We start from the raw sequence: 26,675 nt of genomic DNA, 5'->3' as shown, positions 1-26,675 counted from the left end.
GGTTTTCTTCCAGAATGGTCCTGTATTTGGCTCCATCCATCTTCCCATTAATTTTAACAATCTTCCCTGTCCCTGCTGAAGAAAAGCAGGCCCAAACCATGATTCTGCCATCACCATGTTTGACAGTGGGGATGGTGTGGTCAGGGTGATGAGCTGTGTTGCTTTTACACCAAACATAACGTTTTGCATTGTTGCCAAAAAGTTCCATTTTGGTTTCATCTGACCAGAGCACCTTCTTCCACATGTTTGGTGTGTCTCCCAGGTGGCTTGTGGCAAACTTTAAACTACACTTTTTATGGATATCTTTAAGAAATGGCTTTCTTCTTGCCACTCTTCCATAAAGGCCAGATTTGTGCAATATACGAGTGATTGTTGTCCTATGGACAGAGTCTCCCACCTCAGCTGTAGATCTCTGCAATTCATCCGGAGTGATCATGGACCTCTTGGCTGCATCTCTGATCAGTCTTCTCCTTGTATGAGCTGAAAGTTTAGAGGGACGGCCAGGTCTTGGTAGATTTGCAGTGGTCTGATACTCCTTCCATTTCAATATTATCGCTTGCACAGTGCTCCTTGGGATGTTTAAAGCTTGGGAAATCTTTTTGTATCCAAATCCGGCTTTAAACTTCTTCACAACAGTATCTCGGACCTGCCTGGTGTGTTCCTTGTTCTTCATGATGCTCTCTGCGCTTTTAACGGACCTCTGAGACTATCACAGTGTAGGTGCATTTATACGGAGACTTGATTACACACAGGTGGATTGTATTTATCATCATTAGTCATTTAGGTCAACATTGGATCATTCAGAGATCCTCACTGAACTTCTGGAGAGAGTTTGCTGCACTGAAAGTAAAGGGGCTGAATAATTTTGCACGCCCAATTTTTCAGTTTTTGCTTTGTTAAAAAAGTTTGAAATATCCAATAAATGTCGTTCCACTTCATGATTGTGTCCCACTTGTTGTTGATTCTTCACAAAAAAATACAGTTTTATATCTTTATGTTTGAAGCCTGAAATGTGGCAAAAGGTCGCAAAGTTCAAGGGGGCCGAATACTTTCGCAAGGCACTGTACATACACTCAATTAGTATATGGTAGCATTGCTTTTAAATTGTTTAACTTGGGTCAAACATTTTGGGTAGCCTTCATCAAGCTTCCCACAATAAGATGGGTGAATTTTGGCCCATTCCTCGCACACGCTTTTTTAGTTCTTCAATTTTCTATAGGATTGAGGTCAGGGCTTTGTGATGGCCACTCCAATACCTTGACTTTGTTGTCCTTAAGCCATTTTGCCACAACTTTGGAAGTACTGACTGATGTCTTGAGATGTTGCTTCAATATATCCACATAATTCTCTTTCCTCATGATGCCATCTATTTTGTGAAGTTCACCAGTCCCTCCTGCAGCAAAGCACCCCCACAACATGATGCTGCCACCCCGTGCTTCACGGTTGGGATGGTGTTCTTTGGCTTGCAAGACTCCCCCTTTTTCCTTGCAAACATAACGATGGTCATTTTGGCTAAACAGTTCTATTTTTGTTTCATCAGGACCAGAGGGCATTTCTCCAAAAAGTATGATCTTTGTCCCCAAGTGCAGTTGCAAACCATAGTCTGGCTTTTTTAATGGCGGTTTTGGAGAAGTGGCTTCTTCCTTGCTGAGCAGCCTTTATGTTAATATAGGACTCGTTTTACTGTGGCTATAGATATATTGTACCTGTTTCCTCCAGCATCTTCACAAGGATCTTTGCTGTTGTTCTGGGATTGATTTGCGCTTTTCGCACCAAAGTACGTTCATCTCTAGGAGACAGAACGCATCTCCTTCCTGAGCGGTATGATGGCTGCATGGTCCCATGGTGTTTATACTTGTGTACTATTGTTTGTACAGATGTACGTGGTACCTTCAGGTGTTTGGAAATGGCTCCCAAGGATGAACCAGACTTGTGGAGGTCTACAATTTTTTTCTGAGCTCTTGTCTGATTTCTTTTGAATTTCCCATGATGTCAAGAAAAGAGGCACTGAGTTTGAAGGTAGGCCTTGAAATACATCCACAGGTACACCTCCAATTGACTCAAATTATGTCAATTAGCCTATCAGAAGCTTCTAAAGCCATGACATTTTCCAAGCGGTTTAAAGGCACAGTAAACTTAGTGTATGTACTGGAATTGTGATACAGTGAGTTATAAGTGAAATAATCTGTCTGTAAACAATTTTGGGAAAAATTATTTGTCATGCACAAAGTAGATGTCCTAACTGACTTGCCAAAACTATAGTTTGTTAACAAGAAATTTGTGGAGTGGTTTAAAAACGAGTTTTAAAGACTCCAACCTAAGTCTATGTAAATTTCCCACTTCAACTGTATTAATATGTGGTCCTTGGGTTGTAGCTGCGTGCTGTTACTATTATAGTAAGGCATGTATTGATGCAATCCTAAGGACCAGAAATGTCTTTCCATATGAAGACTGATGGACTGCGTAACACAAAATTGTTTTTTTGATGTTCCTCTCTCTCCAGGAGGGAATTGGAATTCAGTTTAAAGGTTGTCAGACAGTAACACTAACCTTAATTGACAGCAGGCTCCCGGGCCAGGGAGTGTTGTTTCCTCATCATCCTTGGTTGGCCACTAACTTTTGACTCGTCACATACGCCGCTGCTACTGTTTATTATCTATCCTGTTGCCTAGTCATTTTACTCCTACCTATATGTACATTGCTACCTCAATTACCTTGTACCCCTGCACATGGACTCGGTATTGGCACCCTGTGTATATAGACAAGTTATTTACTCATTGTGGTTGTATTCCTTGTGTTTTACATGATTTCTGTCTATGTTGTAGCAAGGGGCCTGTAAATAAGCATTTAAACGTTATTCTACACCTGTTATTTACAAAGCATGTGACAAATAACATTTTAATGTGAGTAGCATGAGCACACACACACACACACACACACACACACACTTTACAACTAAGACTGAGCTCACAAGCCAAGCAAGGAAATGTTTTCGGTTCCACAAAATCATGAAGAGGTATTTGGACTTGCTTGGTCTTGTTTACATGCTATTTCACAACAGTGGTTGTTAAAAAGGTATTGTTTACATGCTATTTCACAACGGTGATTGTTAAAAAGGTATTGTTTACATGCTATTTCACAACGGTGATTGTTAAAAAGGTATTGTTTACATGCTATTTCACAACAGTGATTGTTAAAAAGGTATTGTTTACATGCTATTTCACAACGGTGATTGTTAAAAAGGTATTGTTTACATGCTATTTCACAACGGTGATTGTTAAAAAGGTATTGTTTAGGTGCTATTTCACAACAGTGATTGTTAAAAAGGTATTGTTTAGGTGCTATTTCACAACAGTGATTGTTAAAAAGGTATTGTTTAGGTGCTATTTCACAACAGTGATTGTTAAAAAGGTATTGTTTAGGTGCTATTTCACAACGGTGATTGTTAAAAAGGTATTGTTTACATGCTATTTCACAACAGTGATTGTTAAAAAGGTATTGTTTAGGTGCTATTTCACAACAGTGATTGTTAAAAAGGTATTGTTTAGGTGCTATTTCACAACTGTGATTGTTAAAAAGGTATTGTTTAGGTGCTATTTCACAACTGTGATTGTTAAAAAGGTATTGTTTAGGTGCTATTTCACAATGTGATTGTTAAAAAGGTATTGTTTAGGTGCTATTTCACAATGTGATTGATAAAAAAGTTTTGTTTAGGTGCTATTTCACAATGTGATTGTTAAAAAGGTATTGTTTAGGTGCTATTTCACAATGTGATTGTTAAAAAGGTATTGTTTAGGTGCTATTTCACAACAGTGGTTGTTAAAAAGGTATTGTTTAGGTGCTATTTCACAACGGTGATTGTTAAAAAGGTATTGTTTAGGTGCTATTTCACAATGTGATTGTTAAAAAGGTATTGTTTAGGTGCTATTTCACAACGTGATTGTTAAAAAGGTATTGTTTAGGTGCTATTTCACAACGGTGATTGTTAAAAAGGTATTGTTTACATGCTATTTCACAACTGTGATTGTTAAAAAGGTATTGTTTACATGCTATTTCACAACGGTGATTGTTAAAAAGGTATTGTTTACATGCTATTTCACAACGGTGATTGTTAAAAAGGTATTGTTTAGGTGCTATTTCACAACGTGATTGTTAAAAAGGTATTGTTTAGGTGCTATTTCACAACAGTGATTGTTAAAAAGGTATTGTTTAGGTGCTATTTCACAACAGTGGTTGTTAAAAAGGTATTGTTTACATGCTATTTCACAACGGTGATTGTTAAAAAGGTATTGTTTACATGCTATTTCACAACGGTGATTGTTAAAAAGGTATTGTTTACATGCTATTTCACAACAGTGATTGTTAAAAAGGTATTGTTTAGGTGCTATTTCACAACAGTGATTGTTAAAAAGGTATTGTTTAGGTGCTATTTCACAACTGTGATTGTTAAAAAGGTATTGTTTAGGTGCTATTTCACAACTGTGATTGTTAAAAAGGTATTGTTTAGGTGCTATTTCACAATGTGATTGTTAAAAAGGTATTGTTTAGGTGCTATTTCACAATGTGATTGATAAAAAAGTTTTGTTTAGGTGCTATTTCACAATGTGATTGTTAAAAAGGTATTGTTTAGGTGCTATTTCACAATGTGATTGTTAAAAAGGTATTGTTTAGGTGCTATTTCACAACAGTGGTTGTTAAAAAGGTATTGTTTAGGTGCTATTTCACAACGGTGATTGTTAAAAAGGTATTGTTTAGGTGCTATTCCACAATGTGATTGTTAAAAAGGTATTGTTTACATGCTATTTCACAACGGTGATTGTTAAAAAGGTATTGTTTACATGCTATTTCACAACGGTGATTGTTAAAAAGGTATTGTTTACATGCTATTTCACAACGGTGATTGTTAAAAAGGTATTGTTTAGGTGCTATTTCACAACAGTGGTTGTTAAAAAGGTATTGTTTAGGTGCTATTTCACAACGGTGATTGTTAAAAAGGTATTGTTTAGGTGCTATTTCACAATGTGATTGTTAAAAAGGTATTGTTTAGGTGCTATTTCACAACGTGATTGTTAAAAAGGTATTGTTTAGGTGCTATTTCACAACTGTGATTGTTAAAAAGGTATTGTTTAGGTGCTATTTCACAACTGTGATTGTTAAAAAGGTATTGTTTAGGTGCTATTTCACAATGTGATTGTTAAAAAGGTATTGTTTAGGTGCTATTTCACAATGTGATTGATAAAAAAGTTTTGTTTAGGTGCTATTTCACAATGTGATTGTTAAAAAGGTATTGTTTAGGTGCTATTTCACAATGTGATTGTTAAAAAGGTATTGTTTAGGTGCTATTTCACAACAGTGGTTGTTAAAAAGGTATTGTTTAGGTGCTATTTCACAATGTGATTGTTAAAAAGGTATTGTTTAGGTGCTATTTCACAACGGTGATTGTTAAAAAGGTATTGTTTAGGTGCTATTTCACAACGGTGATTGTTAAAAAGGTATTGTTTAGGTGCTATTTCACAACAGTGATTGTTAAAAAGGTATTGTTTAGGTGCTATTTCACAACAGTGATTGTTAAAAAGGTATTGTTTACATGCTATTTCACAATGTGATTGTTAAAAAGGTATTGTTTAGGTGCTATTTCACAACGTGATTGTTAAAAAGGTATGGTTTACATGCTATTTCACAACGGTGGTTGTTAAAAGATGATGAATGTAGGGTTTACAGCATACAGCTAATACTTGTGAAAATGCAGTCATGGTCATTATGAAAATCCTTACTTTATAGAAAAGATTCACAAGGCATCTGTTATCAGGATTGACAATCAGAACTGTGTTGTTTTGCATGCTCATGAGCCACCATGTTGACTATCAGAACTGTGTTGTTTTGGGGCCTCATGATCCAACATGTTGACTGTTTACAGTGACAACACTGTTTACACCAGGCAGGCAGCATGGTGCACTGAGGGTGGTGTTAAAGCCAGGATTAGAGCCTGAAATTCCTTCATCTGCAAAGGGATTACAGTGCAAGTGGAACAGGTGTTTGTGACATATTCTGCAAGTCAATAAACATACCTTCAAAAGAGAACACAGATTCCTCAAAGACCTCAATCGGTTTGAGAGGAACGTACTGAACTCTCCAACGTGTCACTTGTAGTGATAGCTGGGCTAGAGCTAGGACGAATGGGTGCTGGCTGGGACATGACTGGGACGGGAGTGGCCGCAAGAAAGGAAATCCTAAAAAGTCAGTTAGGGACTTGTGCATTCCTGATCCTCTTGACCTCTGGTGTGACCTCATCCCTTGGCTCCTGAATGCTCTGGGTCCTGTCCTAGCTGCTCTGACTTATGATGGTTTTATCACAGTAGAATCAAACATGTTTTATTGTTCTGTGGTAGTATTCCCTGGATGTCAGCACTATTATGGACAACCTTGTGCTCCAAGGTAACCTTGACTGAGTGGCTGGCTGGGGCTGGGAGTCAGAGAAGGGCAGCTACAACTCTCAAATTATCTACAGTATGTTGTTTGTATCGTGTGTTTTCCTAATAGCCGTCGCCATAGCAGGCTGAAGCAGCAAGGCAGACTGAGGCAGCAAGGCAGGCTGAGGCAGCAAGGCAGGCTGAGGCAGCAAGGCAGGCTGAGGCAGCAAGGCAGGCTGAGGCAGCAAGGCAGACTGAGGCAGGCTGAGGCAGCAAGGCAGGCTGAGGCAAGAAGGCAGACTGAGGCAGGCTGAGGCAGCAAGGCAGGCTGAGGCAAGAAGGCAGACTGAGGCAGCAAGGCAGACTGAGGCAGAAAGGCAGACTGAGGTCTCCATGGTTCTGTTGCGTGTGTTGTCTGCTCTGCTCTCTGTTAATCTCAACCCACGGTCTCCAATCCACTCCAGTCTCTGCTCTGGGCTTCCTCACAGGCAGTTTCACAAACAAGACAGGGAGTCCATCAACACCAAGCAGCCAAATCACTCCGTTCCCTCTCCCATAGCGAACCACACATACTTACCCTTCCATGATGAAACCATGCTTATTCATGTAAGCCAGCAGACTTTCAGAGCACCCTGGAGGGTCATATAACAGATTCTGGAGAGAGGGGGGGGGGGGGGTAGCTGTGTGAAGGTGGATGAGGTGTTCACTGAATTGCAGGGAAGGATCCTGGGGGGGTGAAGACATTATGTTGCAAAATCAGCTTCTCCTTGGCCAGGCCTGAAGCAACTCCATTCCAGAGGGTGCTGGTTTCCATAGTTCTGGAGAGAGAATCTTGATTATTGTCCAGTTGTATGGCCAGTGCTACAAGGAAAGACCTAGTTAAGATGCAGCTGACCCAGCTGTAAGAACCATTAATGTGTTGGAAATCCCAAATGGTTTGCATAGTTAACTTACACCCAGCTGACACACACACACTTACCCCAGCAGACATGCCACCAGGTGTCTTTTCACAGTTCAAAAAAGCATAAAGCGTACAGTATTATATAAAGTTCTTATTGCAACTTCCTTCCATCTCATATTGCTCAAATAAACAACAACCCTGGTTTCAAAACACAGATAAAGCCACACCTCACCTCAACTCCTCACCTCAACACCTCACCTCAACACCTCATACGTATGCTTGGTGTGACTTTTAAAAAATTATGTAGTTCTGTCCTTCAGCTGTTCTTGTCTAATGATGTTCTGTATTATGTCATTCTGTATTATGTTTCATGTTCTGTGTGGACCCCAGGAAGAGTCGCTGCTGCTTTTGCAACAGCTAATGAGGATCCTAATAAAATAGCAAATGACTCCATTCCAGAGAGGTATGGTCTTCATAACTGTGCCCTCTCCCCAAAGACAAATGACAAATTATTCATTTTACGGCCACAGAGTTGGGGAGAGGATCCATAAAAGATGGCAGCTTTAAGGAATTGGTGGATTGGGATGAATTGAGCAGAGGAAGGTCAAAAGATTTAGCCGCCGTGTGAAGCGTCTTCTGTAGCATGAGCCAGCTTCACGTGGCATCGATCACAGGTGCCAAATACAGAGGGGTGTGAACATGCTATATAGCAGGGGCATTCAACTCTTACCCTACGAGGTAAGGAGCATACTGGTTCTATTCTACCTCAATTAAATACACCCACCTGGCGTCCAAGGTCTAAATCAGGCCCTGCTTATAGGGGAACAATGAATCAAGTCAGTGGAACTGGCTTTCGAAGTCCATAGTGTAGTTGTAAGGCTTCCAGGCCCAGAGTGTAGTTGTAATGCTTCCAGTTCCAGAGTGTAGTTGTAATGCTTCCAGTTCCAGAGTGTAGTTGTAAGGCTTCCAGTTCCAGAGTGTAGTTGTAAGGCTTCCAGGCCCAGAGTGTAGCTGTAAGGCTTCCAGTTCCAGAGTGTAGTTGTAAGGCTTCCAGGCCCAGAGTGTAGTTGTAAGGCTTCCAGGCCCAGAGTGTAGTTGTAAGGCTTCCAGGCCCAGAGTGTAGTTGTAAGGCTTCCAGGCCCAGAGTGTAGTTGTAAGGCTTCCAGGCCCAGAGTGTAGTTGTAAGGCTTCCAGGCCCAGAGTGTAGTTGTAAGGCTTCCAGGCCCAGAGTGTAGTTGTAAAGCACAGGATGTATCCTGAGAGAGATAGCACATTTGTTTTCAGGACACACACTATTGGCTGAGACGAGGCCTGACTGCTGGCTGTGTCTCGAAGGATCCAATGTGTCATACAAGAAGATCCCTGTGTCTTATCTTCCCTGTATGTTCCCTTCAATGCCCAAGTTTCTCATCATTGATCATTCCAACTTCATGAAAAATTCAACAGTACATGGGAAGAATAATATGAGAAACAGGACATAAGCACATACATCGCCCAGTAGTACTGTATATATGTTTAATGTAAACATGTACAACTGCAAACACAAAGTTATTTCCAACTATAGTAATATAGCACTTCATTTGGCTGTAAGCTATAGTCCATACTGTACACTACAGCAACAAGAGAACATGAGATGATTGACAGTTTAAAGAGCGAGATTAAAATAGTACCAAGTCTAATCAAAACAAATATTTCTAGCCCACTAGCCCACAGCATCAGCTAAACTTTCACTGCAGCGATTACGAATTTGAACTCCAAGAGTTTGAATAAATTAAACGCTATAGAGCTTAGTGTCATGTAATTGTTATAAAGTGCCTTATCGGGTTGCCAGAGGGGGACATGCCATATAGTTTGTGCCAGGTTGGATGACTGGAATGGGCTTCTTTCTAACATTGAACATAAACATCCCCCTCTTCCTTCCCCCCTCTGCGTGTCTCTGAGTGCCAAACTGTCGCAAGCGCTAAGTCCTGCACCCATGTGATGACTGTTTACATCCCTGACATCCCAGGCCAGTACTGTTTACAAGAGAGTGTAGGGAGAGAGAGCTCTAGAGAGAAGAACAGGTAGAGGGGGAGAAGGGAAGAGCGCTCTAGAGAGGGGAAGAGAGTTCTAGAGAGAAGAACAGGTAGAGGGGGAGAAGGGGAGAGCGCTCTAGAGAGGGGAAGAGAGCTCTAGAGAGAAGAACAGGTGGAGGGGGAGAAGGGGAGAGCACTCTAGAGAGGGGAAGAGGAAGAGAGAGCAGGGAGAGGAGGAGAGCGCTCCAGAGAGCAGGGAGAGGAGGAGAGAGCTCTAGAGAGCAGGGAGAGGAGGAGAGAGCTCTAGCGAGTAGGGAGAGGGCTCTAGAGCTAGCGTATGGACCGCCTGCCTGGCTGTTTCAAAACACAGTCAGGCTCTTCACATAATTGGAGAGGTAGTGCCGTGTCCTCCCTGTTGAAAAACAAGACAGACCTTGTGCGGCTGCCTGTCCACCATGCGGGACAAATGCTGGCCAGTAGCCATGACAGTCCATGCCTGCATATCGAAGGGTTTAAATAAAGAAAGAGTGGCATCTCAGTGCCACAATTCGCAGATAGTGAGAGAGAAAGAGAGGAGGCCATGGAGTCAGAGTTAGCCATCATTTTAGTAAAAGTCAGGAGGGGGGGTGTTGCCCCTTTAGCCACATATCCCCCTGGCCCTCAAATCTCCACTCTTGCCTGGGCCCCTCATTCAGTCTGATTAGGCCCCAGACCATTCTGTCCCACTGTCACCACACACAGGGGTTCATGTGATTTCCACTAAGGGAAAAGGCACTGCCCTATACAGCACAGGGCAGATCAACAGGTAAACAATCCTTGACTACTCTTTGGTTACAAAATATGTTTGGCCAATTGAAACATGGAGTTATAGAACATCAAAGCAATTACTTTATAAATGTCACTTAAGTGTCCCTGTTGAAGACAGGCTTCTGCCCTATGGGCCGTTGTATCTCCTCTTTCAGTAGCGTGCAGCAGCTTGATGTACAAGTACACTCTCTGGACAAGTACACTCTCTGGACAAGTACACTCTCTGGACAAGTACACTATCTGGACAGGACTCTGGTCTATTGCAGGCCAAATAACTTCCTTCAAATGCAAAAGGCATAACGAATTAAGTTTCAAGTCAATTTGTAGCAAATGTATGGATTCAATTATATCAAGTTTAAGGGAACGTGGTGAACTGCATCTCTTACAGAATGTCAGTGTGTGTGTCCATGTTCCATCTCTATTCATGTCTTATTCAGAGGGTCTGGAAACTGAAGGAGAAAGCAATAAACTCCTGATGTTGTGAATTTTTTGCCTAGTCAATCCCCCTGACTAGGAGATCTGCTCCGCTTGACTGCCATGGCCCTCTCCCGCTCTGTCCCTCGACTGACTGACACACAGTTAGCCAGTGCACGGTGAGGTGATTGCACCATGTCAGTGGCTCTCTCCCCAGGTCCCCGAGGGGAACATCAGGAGAAAGGGGCTTCCTGGCTGCATGGGGGCAGAGTGTCATGTGCCTCCCTAACCTGTCTCACCACTACCTTCTAAACCCCGGACATTTGCTACAAGCCGGGGGAGACTTTCACATTCTAGTCCAGCAGTATTGTTAAAACTAAATTGGTTGTGCCAGAGAGATCAGCTGACAGGGCCTTAAAGAAGCAATGGCATCAGGAGCGTTGCCAAATGGTTACCAAATACAACCCTGGTTTAAAGCGCCCAGGACAGGCCTACTGCTGCCATTTCTGTGGCCAGCCTTGTGCGGCTTGGATGGATCAGCCCCCATCACATTCAATGTGATTCAACTCTTCCTCCCAAATTGGGAGGGGAACTCTTCCAGGAAAAATGCCCCCCCGGCACACAGATGCTCGCTCCCTTGACTGCCGTAATATAGCCCCCCGTGATTGGACAATAAATTCTGCCCAGCACAAATATGAGGCTGCAGCCAGATAGACATTGTTATTGTGCAGCCGCTGATCTACATTCTGACAGAAACAACATGGACGCCTTGATTCAGCCCTGCCTCATTAAAGCACTGGATTTCCCTCACAATCAGGAGCCCAATTATCTAAGACAGAGAGTAAAACCAAACTAATTGCTTTCTGTATACTCCCTTGTAGCATTACGGCAGGAGCAGCCCAGAAACACTGTAGAGGTAGTATTGCAGTAGCTGTTTTGCGATGTACCACCCAGAAGAGGTAGCTGGAGTAAAACTGCTGTTCCAACAGTGACCAGCGGGGGGAGAACAAGGGTCCAACAGAAGATCCTATACAGACAGTGGGCTATTTATAGAACCATTGAATGAGAGAACGTTTATTTTTAGAGCTGCATAGGGTTCTGTCATGCTAAGGTTAGCGGTAGCTGCAGGGAGTCACTGCATGACATCCCTGGTGATAACCCATCCTTAGCTGTTTCAGTGACGACCACAAACACAGAATACGCCACACGTTTAAATGTCATATGGAGGACACCACGTGTCACTCAGTAGCATCGTTTGGTTAGTACAACATTAAAAGCCCTGTCATCCATTTTTACACGTGATTACTCTCCATTGTGTTGCTAACATAGTGAAAGCTCTGTTATCATAACTCACATATAGGCCACCACTATCTACAGGTATGTGGTCTTTCCTTCAATTATATCTCAAATTCAGAAACTGCACCATCTTAGAGCCTAATACAAATCCTGTTCTGAGTCAACATGGTAAAATAGAGGTGACTATCTGAAGAGCTGCATACCCAGCTTGAGCGCTGTATTACCCAGGGCAGTGACTACTCTGCACCAATCTGCATAACAATGACTCTGCTGCACTGACAGAGCCGTGCTCCCTTTCAGACAGAGATTTCTTCCTTCATATCATCAGAGATTATTATGAAAAGCCTGACGCACGGTCCTGCTGTGTTAAATCAATGAAATAAAAACAATTTAAAAAACATGACATCTATACCTTGACAGTGGGCCTACAGAGAGAACATTCTCTTTAGATCATATTATGTAGCAGATATTGACAGCAAAAGGAATGCCATGACCACACCGGTAAGATATGAACATGTTTAGGTTGTGTGACATCCACCAGAAGATTAACGTCACTGTCGACTGAGCTAATAATGAAGAGGCTAAAGGTAAAGCCAACAGACATCTGTTGGGTGAGCGCTGGTGTGGTGCGCTCCCTTGTGGCCAGCTGAGAGAAGACAGTTATGTCTGTCAGCCCAGATGCAGCACCAGGTAATGTCTGGTCTTCTCACTCTGCCCTGATATTTGGACCAATGAGAAGGCTCCGCTAGCTGCAGGACAACAACGGTCTTATTAAAGCCATATCAACCTAATGATGTCATTGCTTTAGTAACACACCTTTGCTGCCATTTCATGTCTGGAATCAAACTAGATCCGCTTCATCCATTTGAACAAGTTATCTTAACCACTTTCCTTATTTGATCATGCAATCTAGCATTAAGGTTTGCCGACCTCATTCTTCCTAGAAATCAGAAAACTATTTTGCCTGAGCATAAACTGCATTACTGTCAAAGTCAGTGGCCAAGTCACCTGACAGTGCTAGTGGTACATCAAAATGGAGTTTGTACATATTTCCATCAGTTTAACTGCCAGCGCCCAGACTATGTAGTGTGTGTGTGTGTGTGTGTGTGTGTGAGTGTGTGAGTGAGTGAGTGAGTGAGTGAATGAGAACTCCAGACAGACAGATAAGCTTGATGGACTGCCTGCTCTTCTCTATCATCATGCTGTGCTGAGGCATTCCTACCTGCCTGTCAGTCAGTCAGTCTCTCCAGGGAAAAAACAGGATTGCACCCCTGGTTCATGGTGATGGAAGCGGCCTCCCACTTACATATTAATAAGAGCGCGGGTGAGGGCTTGGAGCACTCTACCTGCAAATGCCAGCCTCGCCACTTCACACACAAATCTGTGATTCAATCAACAGCACACAAACTCTCCTTCTCTCTCTCTCTCTCTCTCTCTCTCTCTCTCTCTCTCTCTCTCTCTCTCTCTCTCTCTCTCTCTCTCTCTCTCTCTCTCTCTCTCTCTCTCTCTCTCTCTCTCTCTCTCTCTCTCTCTCTCTCTCTCTCTCTCTCTCTCTCTCTCTCTCTCTCTCTCCTGTGGATGTAGGCTTCCCCTGCTAAGATGAGCTGTGTGGCAGTGAAGGGTTGAGTGGCAGTGTCTAGCTCAGACCGGCTGGTGGCTGGTTACCCAGGGCAACCCTAGCAGTAAGGGGCGGTGGGCGTTGTGGATGTGGGCATCACTGTCAGGTAGTTGGAGGGCACGTATCCCCTCTGCCCCCGCACCTCCACCAGGCTCCAGTCACAGCTACCCTTCTTGTCATGGGGTTCCAGGACTCTGATTGTTTCCCCCGCCCTCAGAGAGACCTCGTGACTGCTCCTTGCCATGAAGTCATAGCCTGCGAGCACCTGCAAAGACACCGCAGAGGTCAGAATAGACAGAGCAAACAAGGCTTTAGTAATGAGCATGATGTCCTAGAGATGTATTTAGCCTGGTGGCCATCAGAAAACACAGCTCACCTCTGGACAACATAACTAGAGAAACATCAACATGACACAGGGTGTGGAATTTTTATTTAAACAGAGAGGAAGAGGCGAAGTGAGAGGTTTCATGAAAATAAGCAGAAATAAGCACCTGAGAAATGTTTGTATGGAGGTGTTGAATGTTATTTCTAATTTGCTACATGTAAGGCTTACTTGATCAAAAATATGTTTCATAATGGTTAGGTTGTTACGAATGCACTGATATAAGTGGACGCACATGGCATTTTGGAAACAACAACCAAAAATAGACTACATCGGAGTTGTTCCTGTTGTCACGGAGACAGAGGACTCATCACGGCTATATAATAATAATATATGCCATTTAGCTGACGCTTTTATCCAAAGCGACTTACAGTCATGTGTGCATACATTCTACGTATGGGTGGTCCCGGGAATCGAACCCACTACCCTGGCGTTACAAGCGCCATGCTCTACCAACTGAGCCACAGAAGGACCATAACCTGTATTAGCAAGGACATTGCCGTTGAAAGAAGTAAACTGGGTGAAGAAGTACACTGGGTGAAGAAGTACACTGGGTGAAGAAGTACACTGGGTGAAGAAGTACACTGGGTGAAGAAGTACACTGGGTGAAGAAGTACACTGGGTGGGGATTCATATTGTTGGGAGCAAATCAGCCAATGAAGAAGAATAAAATTAACTACTTTAAAATTGCCCATGCTGTCACATATGACAAAATGACACTGATACAAAGGTAAGTCATCCATCTCTATGGCCTGTTGTTCACGCACCCATCTCACCTTTATTGGCTAGAATGGTCTTGCCTGATCTTGCTTCTTCCCGCCTGCCTTTCATCTTTGAAGACGTGTATTTCCTTTTATTAGAGTGGTCACTTGACTATTTTGTCAATATAATAGACAATCTTTGATTTGAGTTTCAGTGACAGGAAATATAATTTATTTGCAATTCAAAGAAATTCTGCTCAGTCATAGAACATGAGTTTCACTGAATCCAATATGTCACATTACCAGATATCAAAGAATATATCACTTTTTTATCTGAAAAAATAAAGTAAAGGCTTTTTCCATTTGGAACCTATAGGTTTGCTCAACCTTATTCATGGATTCCTCACACGTGAAGGTGGTGGAATTACGTCGTTTAGTCAAGGTCACAATACAGCGTATCTCTAGACACTCCTCTGCCACACCTTCATTTCTTACATCTCCACCCCAACTGAATAGCGGTGAATAGCATGCTATTGTCACGCTTAGGATCAAGGTTAGAATATGAGTAGAAAAGGGCATTTAAAAAAGGTAATTACGTTCCATTTACGCATGCTTAACTCAGGTCAGAATGATCCCCTTACTCTTTTAACCTTAGTGCTTAGAATAGCTCATTATATTTCTCAACAGACAATGCAGTTATATTAGACCCTACCTTATACACTGACTATACCAAACATTAAGAACAACTTACTAATATTGAATTGCACCCCCTTTTGCCTTCACAACAGCCTCAATTCGTTGAGACATGGACTCCACAAGGTGTCGAAAGCATTCCACAGGGATGCTGGCCCATGTGGACTCCAATGCTTCCCACATTTGTGTCAAGTTGGCTGGATGTCCTTTGGTTGTTGGACCATTCTTGATACACACGGGAAACTGTTGAGCGTGAAAAACCCCAGCAGCATTGCAGTTCTTGACATACAAACCGGTGCACCTGGCATCTACTACCATACCCTGTTCAAAAGGTACTTAAATAATTTGTCTTCCCCATTCACCCTCTGAATGGCACACATACCCAATCCATGTCTCAATTGTCTCAAGGCTTAAAAATCTTATATTATTATATTTTCTTAACTCACTTGGCTCGTTAAATAAAGGTTAAATAAAATAATAAACATAAAATCTACACTGATTGAAGTGAATTTATCAAGTGACATCAGTAAGGGATCATAGCTTCAACGTGATTCCCCTGGTCAGTCTGTCACGGAAGAGCAGGTTTCCTAATGTTTTGTACACTCAGTGTATATTTGTGTAAACTACACCTGTTTATAGAATTTTACTGAATTCAATTATATTCCTTTAATTCAAATTGTAATTCTATATTATGTTTACTACTTAAATTCAAATTCAGTAAAAATGTAAGCATTCAATTGGAATTCTGAATTGAGCCCAACCAGTCTCCTCTACTCTGACAGACACACACTTAGCTATGGCAAGGATGTTGGACAGAAAGAACAGACTAAAACGGACCACCCATGTTGAAGAATCAAAGCCTTAGCAGGATCGCTTGTCACCTGCCTATGATTAGTGATCATACTGACAGTGGTGCATGAAGAGGGCTGGCTATAAGAGTATGATAGATGCCTCCCAAAGGTCACGAGGAGAATCACTCACTTTAACAACCAGGAGAGCTGCATTTCAACAGCTCAGCCACACAGACAGATACACACGTAGAAGAAGTGTGTGTGTGTGTGTGTGTGTGTGTGTGTGTGTGTGTGTGTGTGTGTGTGTGTGTGTGTGTGTGTGTGTGTGTGTGTGTGTGTGTGTGTGTGTGTGTGTGTGTGTGTGTGTGTGTGTGTGTGAAAGACACTCCAACAATGTATGATGATGTTTGAGGAACTAAAACAAATAGATGAATAAAGCACTCAGGAGAAGGTTTGGGGAACTCTGCATTTCAACCTGGCTGCCAAGGGCAAGCAGCTCAGAGTCACTGACCTGGAGGCAGGGAACTGTCATCGACATAGACCTCAGGAGCCGGGGCTGGGGTGTATCAGGGGTGTAGGAGGGTCGCCTGACGCCAGGCGTGCAGGAGTGTCGTCTGACCCCCCCAGCGTGATCCATGGTAGTGATCAGATGAGGGGATGGGGGAGGATCCATAGTTACCTGGTGGTAACGTACCAGCTTGGAGGAGGGGACGTATCCTCTTGGACCTGGACACAGGGAGATCGGTGTAGATGATTGGAAGACGTGAATTCATAAGTAATTATAATCTGATGAGATGTACGGTATATAAACCATGTTGTCCTATAATTAATCAAATCTATTTGGCTTGATAGATCTCACTGGCATAGTTGGTTCCCATGCAGCAGTAACAGTAAACAACCATTAGGTGTCTCCACCTTAACTGGTGGTGAATGAAGCTGCATTATAAGCATTATGGTTTGGTATTCACTGCTACATTGACAGAATTAAGGACCAACTTTTCTTTTAGAAAGTAAAGCTGTTTGTTATTTTAAAGCTCAGTCCCTCTAGTGAAAAGGCTAAATGTCTTGGTGGTCTTACCCCCAGCGTCGACCAGCCAGCGTCGTTTGTCCCCCCGTGTGTCCATCTCACTGATGATGGCCACCAGCTCTCCTCTGTTCAGGCTCAGGTCCAGGTCTCTGGTCCCCACCACATGACTCTTCAGCTGGTAGATCTTCCCTGAGCCGTGATTGTCTGTGAGGACCTTCAGACGCCTCTGAGAGCCAGGGCTGAGAGGCTGGGAGGACAGTGTTGTGGTCATTGCACACCAAATGGAAGAGAAGACAAATAGGAAGGGAGGACCTGAATTCATTCAATAAGAAATGTCAATTCTTTATTTCCATTGCAAAAATGTGTTATTAAACGTTTTTCTGAGGTGTGCCCTAATGAACACGACTCTGGTAGAGATATTGGAACTGGTAAGGACCCATCAGGAACATAGTAAAGCAATGGCTTTGACAGCTAGTCATTCACCATGTTCATTATCACTGGTGTTTACCTGCTCAGCTACCAGCCAGGGTGACTTCTAGAGTTTAAATGGCTTCACTATGTCATCTAAGAGTAGCTAATGAAGCGATCCTGTTTCTTTCTAGTACTGTAGAACTGGTACCTACCTGTAAGTAGGAGTCATCTCTAGCCACAGATGAGCAGCCCATCCTCCCTAGTGCTGTCATGTATTCCTCTAGACCTGACAGGCTGAGTCTCTTTACTATCTCTGGCTATGTCCCAAATCGCACCCTATTCCCTATATAGTGCACTATTTTTGAGCAGAGCTGGTGAACTATATAGGGAATAGGTTGCTGTGGTTCTGTGAGGCCTACAGCCAGGAGAGCTGCTCCTTAACACCGCAGACAGACATAGTGCAGTTTATAACATGGGCTGTGAGATGTCTAGATTAGTCTGGAAGATGAATCTACACCATTTCTCTCTCCCCTCCTCCTCCCTCCCCACTCGGCAGTTTCACATTCTCACCAGTTAAAGTAATGAGCAGTGGTGTGGTGATGATAGGAGCCATGAGCTAGCCAGAGTAAAGTTATTGTTGTATTATGACCAAGCTAAATGAATGGTGGTTTCTGTTTCTGACTGGGGGGAAAATGTTATGTAATTTCCAGTATATTTTTGCTAGGGGTTTATCACAGGAAATACAGGTTAATGTTGTGAGTTGTGACATGATGTGTTCTACTGTGTTGGTTTTGACAAATGGGCTTGTGTTTAGTGTTGTCCCTTCAGGTGACTCACCTTCCTCAGAACCATCAACAGTTAACCCCAAGGCTAGTAGAAATAGCAATCATGATCCAATTCACGTTATTCCAAACACATAATGTGGCATCAGAACATTGACAGTGAATATACAGTAGGTGTAGAATGAATCATCCTGCTGCTACTAAATACTGTGGGGCTGTGGATGTGTACACACACTCTCCCTGGCAATGTTACCCAACAACAAGTCCCATCGCCACCAAACAGATTATAGTGGAGCTTCTGTTGAGACTGACCTGGACAATAGGAGCATTGAGTTGGTCCTTCACATTCCAACACAGGCTCTCCAGCCTCCTTGCACCATCCAGCATTGAACACTCCGCCCACTCCCAGAATGCATTTGGCTCCAGGCAACCGTGAGGGAGCTGCAAAGAGACATGTTAAACAAAATGAGATGAGACAAATAGTCAAGTTTAACTTCAGCAACATCTCTGCTTTTGGTATAGCTCCCACTGAAATCTGATTCTAAAAGTAGTAACAAATACATGAGCAAACTGCTACTTCACTAATGTAGCCTTTAGGATCATAGAGAAAGTAGGCATCTGTCTGTACCCCCACAAGAAACATGCTAGTCATCCTCTACTCCAGTACTGTATTATTGTGTACCTGTTGGGTGAAGCCCTGGAAGAGCTGCTCCATGTCTTTAGCCAGGTCCTTGTGCAGGCAGCTGAAAGCCCCCAGCATGCCCCAGAGCAGGGTGAGGGCCAGGCCGTTGAACTGGGGCAGCTCGTTGAGGAGCAGGGTGTTGATGGTCTTATAGGTGTTAGCCACCGTCTGCTCATCGTAGCTCAGACTGGGCTTCTCTTCGATCAGCTCGTAGTCCAGCAGCTTGTCTAGACGCTTACTGATCAGGTTACGAGGCCCCGCCAGGAGCTCTCTCAGGGCACAGATGGGCTTGTGGACCAAAGTCCTCATCCTCTTCTCCTGGAGAGAGAGAGGGGGATGGGATAGAGGGATGAGCGGGGGAGGGGAGCTACAAGTGTGAGGTCCAGACAGCGTAGTCTGAAGCCTGAAGGACAGGCCTGACAAGAAGGAGAGTGAAACTCGTCCGTAGGCAGAAGTATTTTTCTGATGCCTATTTTTGTAACATAACAACATGGTACTGCAGTTTAACTTACAAATGTAGGAAGTATCCATTGCCTTAGTGCTGTTATGACTTCTTTGTAGCATATAGCAGGCTTCTCACCATCCATGTCAAGATCAAACTCCTCTGGTCGACAGCTCAGAAACCTCTGGAATATAACAATGGAAGGAAAGTTACAACATGAACTAGAATTAGACATGGGGGGAAACGTAAACACAAATCTGTGTGGCAGTAATGCATGGTTTATGAGCGGCAGTGGTGGCTGTGGTTGTTGGCAGTAGGGAGGGACTGCATTCAAATATTAGGTGGGGCAGTGAGTAGCAGGCTGAATACTTTAAACTGATTTTCTTACAGTTACGTTGTCTCTAAATTGTCAACTGCTCACCACTGAAGAATAAAAAAAGTATTTCAGATCAGAGCTGTAGCCATTCTTTAGTGGAAGAGGATGCCAAGACAGAAGTGAATGCTCACCCCCTTAAAAGATTTAGATGCACTATTGTAAAGTGGCTGTTCCACTGGATGTCATAAGGTGAATGCACCAATTTGTAAGTCGCTCTGGATAAGAGCGTCTGCTAAATGACTTAAATGTAAATGTAAATGTCTAAGGGATTGTGCACTAATTATACATTGAGTGGAAAGCCACACATAAACAAAGTGATTCCAGTGTTGTCATGGTGATCTTACTCTGGTCTCCATGACAAAGGGCTAGGGTCAACAAAAGCTCACCTGTAGATGGTCTAGATATGTCTCCACATTTTCATGTAGCACGGTGATACCATTTTCAAGGAGATAGAAAAAACCCTCCAAGGCATCAAACTCCTCATCAACCAGCTGGAATTGAACAGAGGGAAGTTATTAAAGGGACACTTTGGGATTTTAGCAATGAGGTTTTTTATTTACTTCCCCAGAGTCAGATGACCTCACGGATACCAAGTTTGAGGTAGTTTCGTGAACCAATGTTAACTAGCGTTAGTCTATTGGTATCTGCTAGCATGCTAGTTAGCATTGGCTCTAGAAACTACCTCTGAGATGTAAATAGTGTCTACATGTGCATTTGACTCTGAGGAAGTAGATCAAGGGCCTCATTGCCAAACTCCCAAAGTACCCTTTTAACAGTAAACTCTATAAATCGTAACAGATATTAAAAGAGGAACATTCTTGTAGTTCTACCATCCATAGCTAAAAAGAGAACCAGAGCTTCAGTTTGTGACTTGATGAATAATATGGATAAAAATGTCCGCAAAGGAATACTCATAACCATGTGAGAATCCTCCAGCATAGCATGAGTCATTGTGGTCAACGACTCTCTACATACTTTATGTAACAAATGCTCCTCAATGGCATCAAGGTTTGAATACAGAAGGTAAACACTAGTCATATCATTTGTTCTCTTACCACGGTTTCTCTTACTTGTAGAAAGTGTAGCTTCATTTTATGGCTGAGTGATCTTAACAAGGACCGGCACAGACAGTACCTTACCTTTGGTGCAATCCCCGTCTCATGCTTGATGAACTGACTCAGTCTGGCCGTCTTCTTAGCGATGCTGTGGCTGTTCAGACGATTCATCTTATCCCTTATAGTCAGGGTTTCCGTCTTCTTGTATTTGTCGGCTGTGATGACAAGACAACGAATTCTAATATGGGTGTTCAGGAATAAGTGAAGGCAAGGGCCACAATCTATCAATTCCTCATCCCTGTCTGAATACTAGAACCAACCACAGAGAATGATTACTAGATGGTGATTAGCTAGCTCATGTTCTCACCTACTTCTCTGAAGCGTTTGTACTCATTGATTCTGCAGTTCAGGGCTATGGCGGTGCGGGCAGTTTGCTCCAGAAGAGAGTAGGCCGGGTGCCCAGGCTCTGTGTGTTTCATGATGGTCTGGAGGAGAAGAGGGTAGCGGGCGATCCTCTGGACTGGCATCACCAGGAAGAAGCTCAGAGAGGTGGCATTCACCTCTGGCCTGTACACAAGTCTCACTTGGTCATACTTCCTGGACTTATAGTGAGAAAACATGGAGGCTCATAACACAGAGATGGGGTGTGATATCAAGGCCAGTTTCAGTCGTGGATTTTAATGGGACTTTAGAGACAAAGAATGTCAGGAACAGGAATGCAGAGGGAGATATGAACATACTCTGAGGACTTGATGACTTTCACTATCTCAGTCCACAGGGCATCTTTCTGCTTGTAGCTGTTCTCTAACGCTGTGACGGTGTTGTAGTTGGCCAGGTACTCCTTGTATGCCGACTCCATGTCTGTTGATAGACTGAGGAAGGCATCACCTGAAGGGGATATGAATCAAGTATTCATGAAGTGATATAAATGTACTTGTATGCCTCCCATGTTGTCCTTTATCCATCCCATGGAACGTTGCTAAGGTGATACAAATGAATATATAAAGGCGTTTAATGTTGTTGCTGTTGTGTAGTCGTTCTTGCAGGTTTGATCTCTGCAGAGAATATCAATGTTTGAACACCTAGCAGTCCAGGTGCTGAACAAGGTCAACAAATAATGGAAAAAGGGAACTTGGCACTGTTGTTTGCTCCACATTGAAATATAACCGAGGCTAACAAGGTCCCCACAGAGAGAGACTTACTGTTTTTCGCTATCTAGCTGACCCATCCAAGCAGCTTGACTGCAAGGGGGACTGTATGTGTAAGTGTTGCTAATAACCATGGTGGAAAATGTGCTAATAGGACTTTAATACACACAGCCATGTAGAACACATCATGACAAGCAGCTGGTATCAACAGAGGGGGTGGACATGAGCCTGTCCATGATAGCCTCATAGGATTAGTAGGTGTGGTAGTGCAGGTGAAAATATATTCGTAACTACCCAGGAGTGAAAATCACTAGGTGTATTCCAGCCAAGGAAACTGTACTGATACAGCACTGCGCTATTCTTACTACTTACATAGAGTCTCCAGGAAGAGAGGATCATGGGGTGTCAACTGCTTCTGGTCCAGGAGGCTAAGGAGGCGCCCTGACACGTCGATCACCTCCTCTATGTACAGGAACATGCTGTCCAGGTTAGGCAGCTGTGGCTGTGGTAGGGGAGAAGGTACAGACTGACTTTACTGCTCACCCACCACTACATTATCCCCTCCTCCTCTCCATCTCTCCATCCTCCTCCCTCCCTCCATCCTCTCTCCCATATACAATTACATTATCCCCTCCTCCTCCATCCTCTCTCCCATATACAATGACATTATCCCCTCCTCCTCTCCATCCATCCTTTATCCCATATATAATGACATTATCCCCTCCTCCTCTCCATCCTCTCTCCCATATACAATGACATTATCCCCTCCCCTCTCCATCCTCCTCCCTCTATCCTCTATCCCATATACAATGACATTATCCCCTCCTCCTCTCCATCTCTCCATCCTCCTCCCTCCTCTATCCCATATATAATGACATTATCCCCTCCTCCTCTCCATCTCTTTATCCTCCTCCCTCTCTCCCACATATAATGACATTATGCCCTTCATCATTACAACTGGCTGATGCATAGACAGGCCTGTCTTCCACCCCATAAAATGGGATAACAACCTGTTTTTACGAGACTCCTGTTTTAAGCGTGGCCTTGTAATCAAAGACATTGGATTATATGGTCATTGAAAAACTTTCCGAGACGTGAAAGGAAATAAAGCATGGTGCTTCAAGAGAACCATATCTTAGAGAGCAGTAACTTGACTGTAGTCCCAGTAGGGCCCAGAGCTTTCACTGGTCAGGTTACATGTTCAGGAAACCCTCTTAGCCATATGCAGCACAGTACCTGGAGTTTCTGCAGGTTGCTCCTGATGGTGCAGGTGCAGACCTGGAGGAGTCTCAGGTAGTTCCTCTCTGTGTAGACCAGCTCCTCTGTGGCCAGGAGCTGCCTGTGAGCCTCTCTCTCAGCTCTCTCCTCAGCCCTCTCTGATGCATCCTCTGCTGGCTCATCCACAAGCACTGACACTTCTGATAACAGAGACAGATATATAGGGTCCTCCTCTGTGTCCGCTGTTCTTTCTTTCTCCTCCATTCTCAACTCTTGGGCCTCAGCTCTTGGACTTGGAGAAGGAGTATGGTTTCTGGGAGCTGGGGTTGGGGTTGGGGGAGCTGATTCTGCACTCAAGGGGCTCTCCATGCTGGGACTGTCTGTCGGAGAAAAGGACGTTAGCTCCATGTCAGCCTGAGGTCTGTATCCCACTCAGCAGTAGCAGCCCGTGGCAGTGTTATTATAGTGGGGCTGAATGGCTTATAGCAGACATAAGGAGACTACTTTGCATTGTTGCCTGTCCTCTGAGGTGGAATACGATGTGTTCAAACGAGATGGTCCTGCTCTTAAAAAGCTGTTGCCGCTGAAGCAATTTCACTTGTTAGCAGATTTCAATCAATGTAATACTGCTTAGCTGTTTAAAAGGCAGCCCCTGTGTTTGACTGATTGTGTCAAAGGAATAGTGAGTAAAAACATGTGGAGGGACAGTCACCGGCAGTGACTTCAACATTAATTGCACTTTTAAGTGTAGTTTGTCTGTGATTTACGACCGAACAAAAGTTACCTAAACAAAGTTGTATCTGTATCTGATGAGTCATAATTAACATGTACATTAAAACAAAGACAGAATCATAACAACCCTGGTCTCTGGATTTCTAGTTTAAACATCCAATTAAATAGAATAGTCGCACTGAGCAACAACCTCACCTAAGGCTGAAAATAGAAGTTTCTCAGTGAATGACAGCAGAATAAAGCCATTAAAGCGCATCAATACCTTGAGTAGAGGACTGGGATCAGACGCAGCTCAGCTTGTGGGACAATGGCGTGTGCTGCTGCATTCGATTGCCTGGCCAACACACAGAAAGACTGGTGTAACTTTTTCCACTCACTCACTAAGAGCTGGGCTTCATGTGGCATGGGTGTGTGAGTGGAGGCTTGTGGGGGGATGGGAGGCTCAGCTGGGCTGTTTGTTAGGGGGAAAGGGTGGAGGCAGGGAGGAGGTGAAAGGCTATAGCAGTGTGGAGGCCAGAGAAGACACAGCACACAGCCTCTCTCTGTGCTGAATGAGCTGATTGAATGCAGCAGCCTGTAGAAAGGAAGTGACGCCTGCTCAGGCAAAAGCTAATTGACTGGCCCCCATTTAAGAAGACAGGCTGGCCCGCCAAGTGGAGACACAGCGCCACGCCGACTGATGTTTTCTCACAGGAAGTAAAAGCTCCAAGTGAATTCAATGGAAAATGCCGCCCAAGTAATTGTAATGATTTTCCGTCTGTAAGAATTTAGACATGTGTCCTTTGTGTGGATGTCTCAGCACAAGACAATACAATCATTTGGAGTTTACAGTAAGTATTTATCATGAGGGTAATGACATTTTCTCAGATATTTACAGAGGAACAATTCAACTAACTAACACAACTATTTCAGAGGCAACAAGGAACACACAAGTATTGAGGAAACTACGTGTTTAACTGGTTGATTCCGTAGGAATGTGAAACATTCAGGCATGTCTGAGTTGATAACATTGGAATTGGGCCGAGGAATGCTGCAGAGCTGGTTTAATTACCTGCGGAGTCATCATTATGCTGACTTGTAGTTTTAAATAAACTAATGACAAACTCATTTTTCATTTGAGTATTTCATTTCACAAAATCTTCTACTGTTCACAAAAGATTTGTACAACATGTAACATTAATAACTTACTCTTCCCATACACAGGGGTGGACACTTGGGTTCCAGGGATAGCAGGAAACTGCTTGGCCGATGGGTGGGTCCTAATGACTGGGGGATAAAAATATCTTTCAGATGAGTAAACATCCTCCGCTCTTCACATCATAATTATCTTCCTTTCTTACCGCAGGTCATGGCCCAGTTCAATGTACAGTAGCAGATTGTTGTAGTACATTAGGCCTACTACCTCTACAGATTGTTGTAGTACATTAGGCCTACTACCTCTACATATTGTTGTAGTACATTAGGCCTACTACCTCTACAGATTGTTGTAGTACATTAGGCCTACTACCTCTACAGATTGTTGTAGTACATTAGGCCTACTACCTCTACAGATTGTTGTAGTACATTAGGCCTACTACCTCTACAGATTGTTGTAGTACATTAGGCCTACTACCTCTACAGATTGTTGTAGTACATTAGGCCTACTACCTCTACAGATTGTTGTAGTACATTAGGCCTACTACCTCTACAGATTGTTGTAGTACATTAGGCCTACTACCTCTACAGATTGTTAGTACATTAGGCCTACATTAGGTTGTAGTACCTACTACCTCTACAGATTGTTGTAGGCCTACTATCTACAGATTGTTGTAGTACATTAGGCTACTACCTCTACATATTGTTGTAGTACATTAGGTTGTAGTACATTAGGCCTACTACCTCTACAGATTGTTGTAGTACCTACTACCATCTACTAGATTGTTGTAGTACATTAGGCCTACTACCTCTACAGATTGTTAGTACATTAGGCCTACTACCTCTACAGATTGTTGTAGTACATTAGGCCTACTACCTCTACAGATTGTTGTAGTACATTAGGCCTACTACCTCTACAGATTGTACTAGACGTAGTACCGTACTGGACTGTAGAAGGATTACAACAGTAGATTGGCTCTAATAAATTCACATTTCCTTTTACAAAAGTGTATATACAGTAGATCAGTGATAGATCGGAAAACATGGTATGATGTTATATTACAACACAGTGCAATAAGATATAGCCTAGTCAGATACTTAGTTAGTCACATGAAATATAGATAACAAAAAGAGAAACAGACCTTTGGCTTTAAAGCAACAGCAGCTTCTCCTCGCATAAGATGTGGTGCTCCAACTACAAGGTCAGTGCACACACAGAGAACTCTTATCCAAGGGGATAACATTATAATATTTCATATTTAATAGAGAACATACCTGTAGAAATTGTAGCTGTTAGTCTACGGAGGCAGCACTGTCACTAAACTCACGCGCACCTTTAAGTCTTGTGTGTCTTCCAACACTCAATCACATGTCCCTTTTCTAAGAACAGGTTCGCCAGGCAAGGCTGACGTCACGTCAGTGCAATGCATTGTAGCCTATTGTTATTTGTGTGTGTGTGTGTGTATGTCTCAGCACAAGACAATAACATCATATGGAGTTTACAGTAAATGTTTATCACGAGGGTAATGGAATTTGTCAGATATTTACAGAGAAACAATTCAACTATTTCAGGGGCAACAAGGAACACACAAGTATTGAGGAAACTACATATTATCTGCTTGATTCCGTAGGAATGTGAA

General features: G+C 43.1%; 1 protein-coding gene across 3 annotated transcripts; it reads right to left on the bottom strand.

The window, feature by feature from the left end:
- Positions 1 to 9,953: 9,953 nt before the first annotated feature.
- On the bottom strand, positions 9,954 to 26,401 carry LOC118372367 (rho guanine nucleotide exchange factor 37-like). Of its 3 annotated transcripts, none has more exons than XM_035758225.2 (16): positions 26,311 to 26,391; positions 26,178 to 26,230; positions 25,090 to 25,167; positions 24,164 to 24,235; positions 23,188 to 23,549; positions 22,324 to 22,453; positions 21,544 to 21,691; positions 21,171 to 21,370; positions 20,888 to 21,018; positions 20,135 to 20,239; positions 19,443 to 19,556; positions 18,931 to 19,248; positions 18,561 to 18,689; positions 17,107 to 17,302; positions 16,540 to 16,754; positions 9,954 to 13,726 (listed from the first exon to the last, which is right to left on the bottom strand). In XM_035758225.2, the coding sequence occupies exons 5-16, from the start codon at positions 23,536 to 23,538 to the stop codon at positions 13,520 to 13,522; spliced, it is 2,244 nt and encodes a 747-aa protein (XP_035614118.1). In that variant the 5' UTR covers positions 23,539 to 23,549; positions 24,164 to 24,235; positions 25,090 to 25,167; positions 26,178 to 26,230; positions 26,311 to 26,391; the 3' UTR covers positions 9,954 to 13,519. The 3 variants fall into 3 exon arrangements, with proteins under 3 accessions (XP_035614118.1, XP_035614120.1, XP_035614119.1); XM_035758227.2 differs by having other exon boundaries at positions 23,188 to 23,545; positions 26,311 to 26,359; XM_035758226.2 differs by lacking the exon at positions 26,178 to 26,230 and having other exon boundaries at positions 26,311 to 26,401.
- Between the last annotated feature and the right edge of the window lie 274 nt (positions 26,402 to 26,675).

Source organism: Oncorhynchus keta, chromosome 30 (assembly GCF_023373465.1).
Source record: "Oncorhynchus keta strain PuntledgeMale-10-30-2019 chromosome 30, Oket_V2, whole genome shotgun sequence".
Taxonomy (NCBI): Eukaryota; Metazoa; Chordata; class Actinopteri; order Salmoniformes; family Salmonidae; genus Oncorhynchus; species Oncorhynchus keta.
The sequence above is the reverse complement of the archived record's forward strand: the minus strand, read 5'-3'. Positions and strand labels throughout refer to the sequence as shown.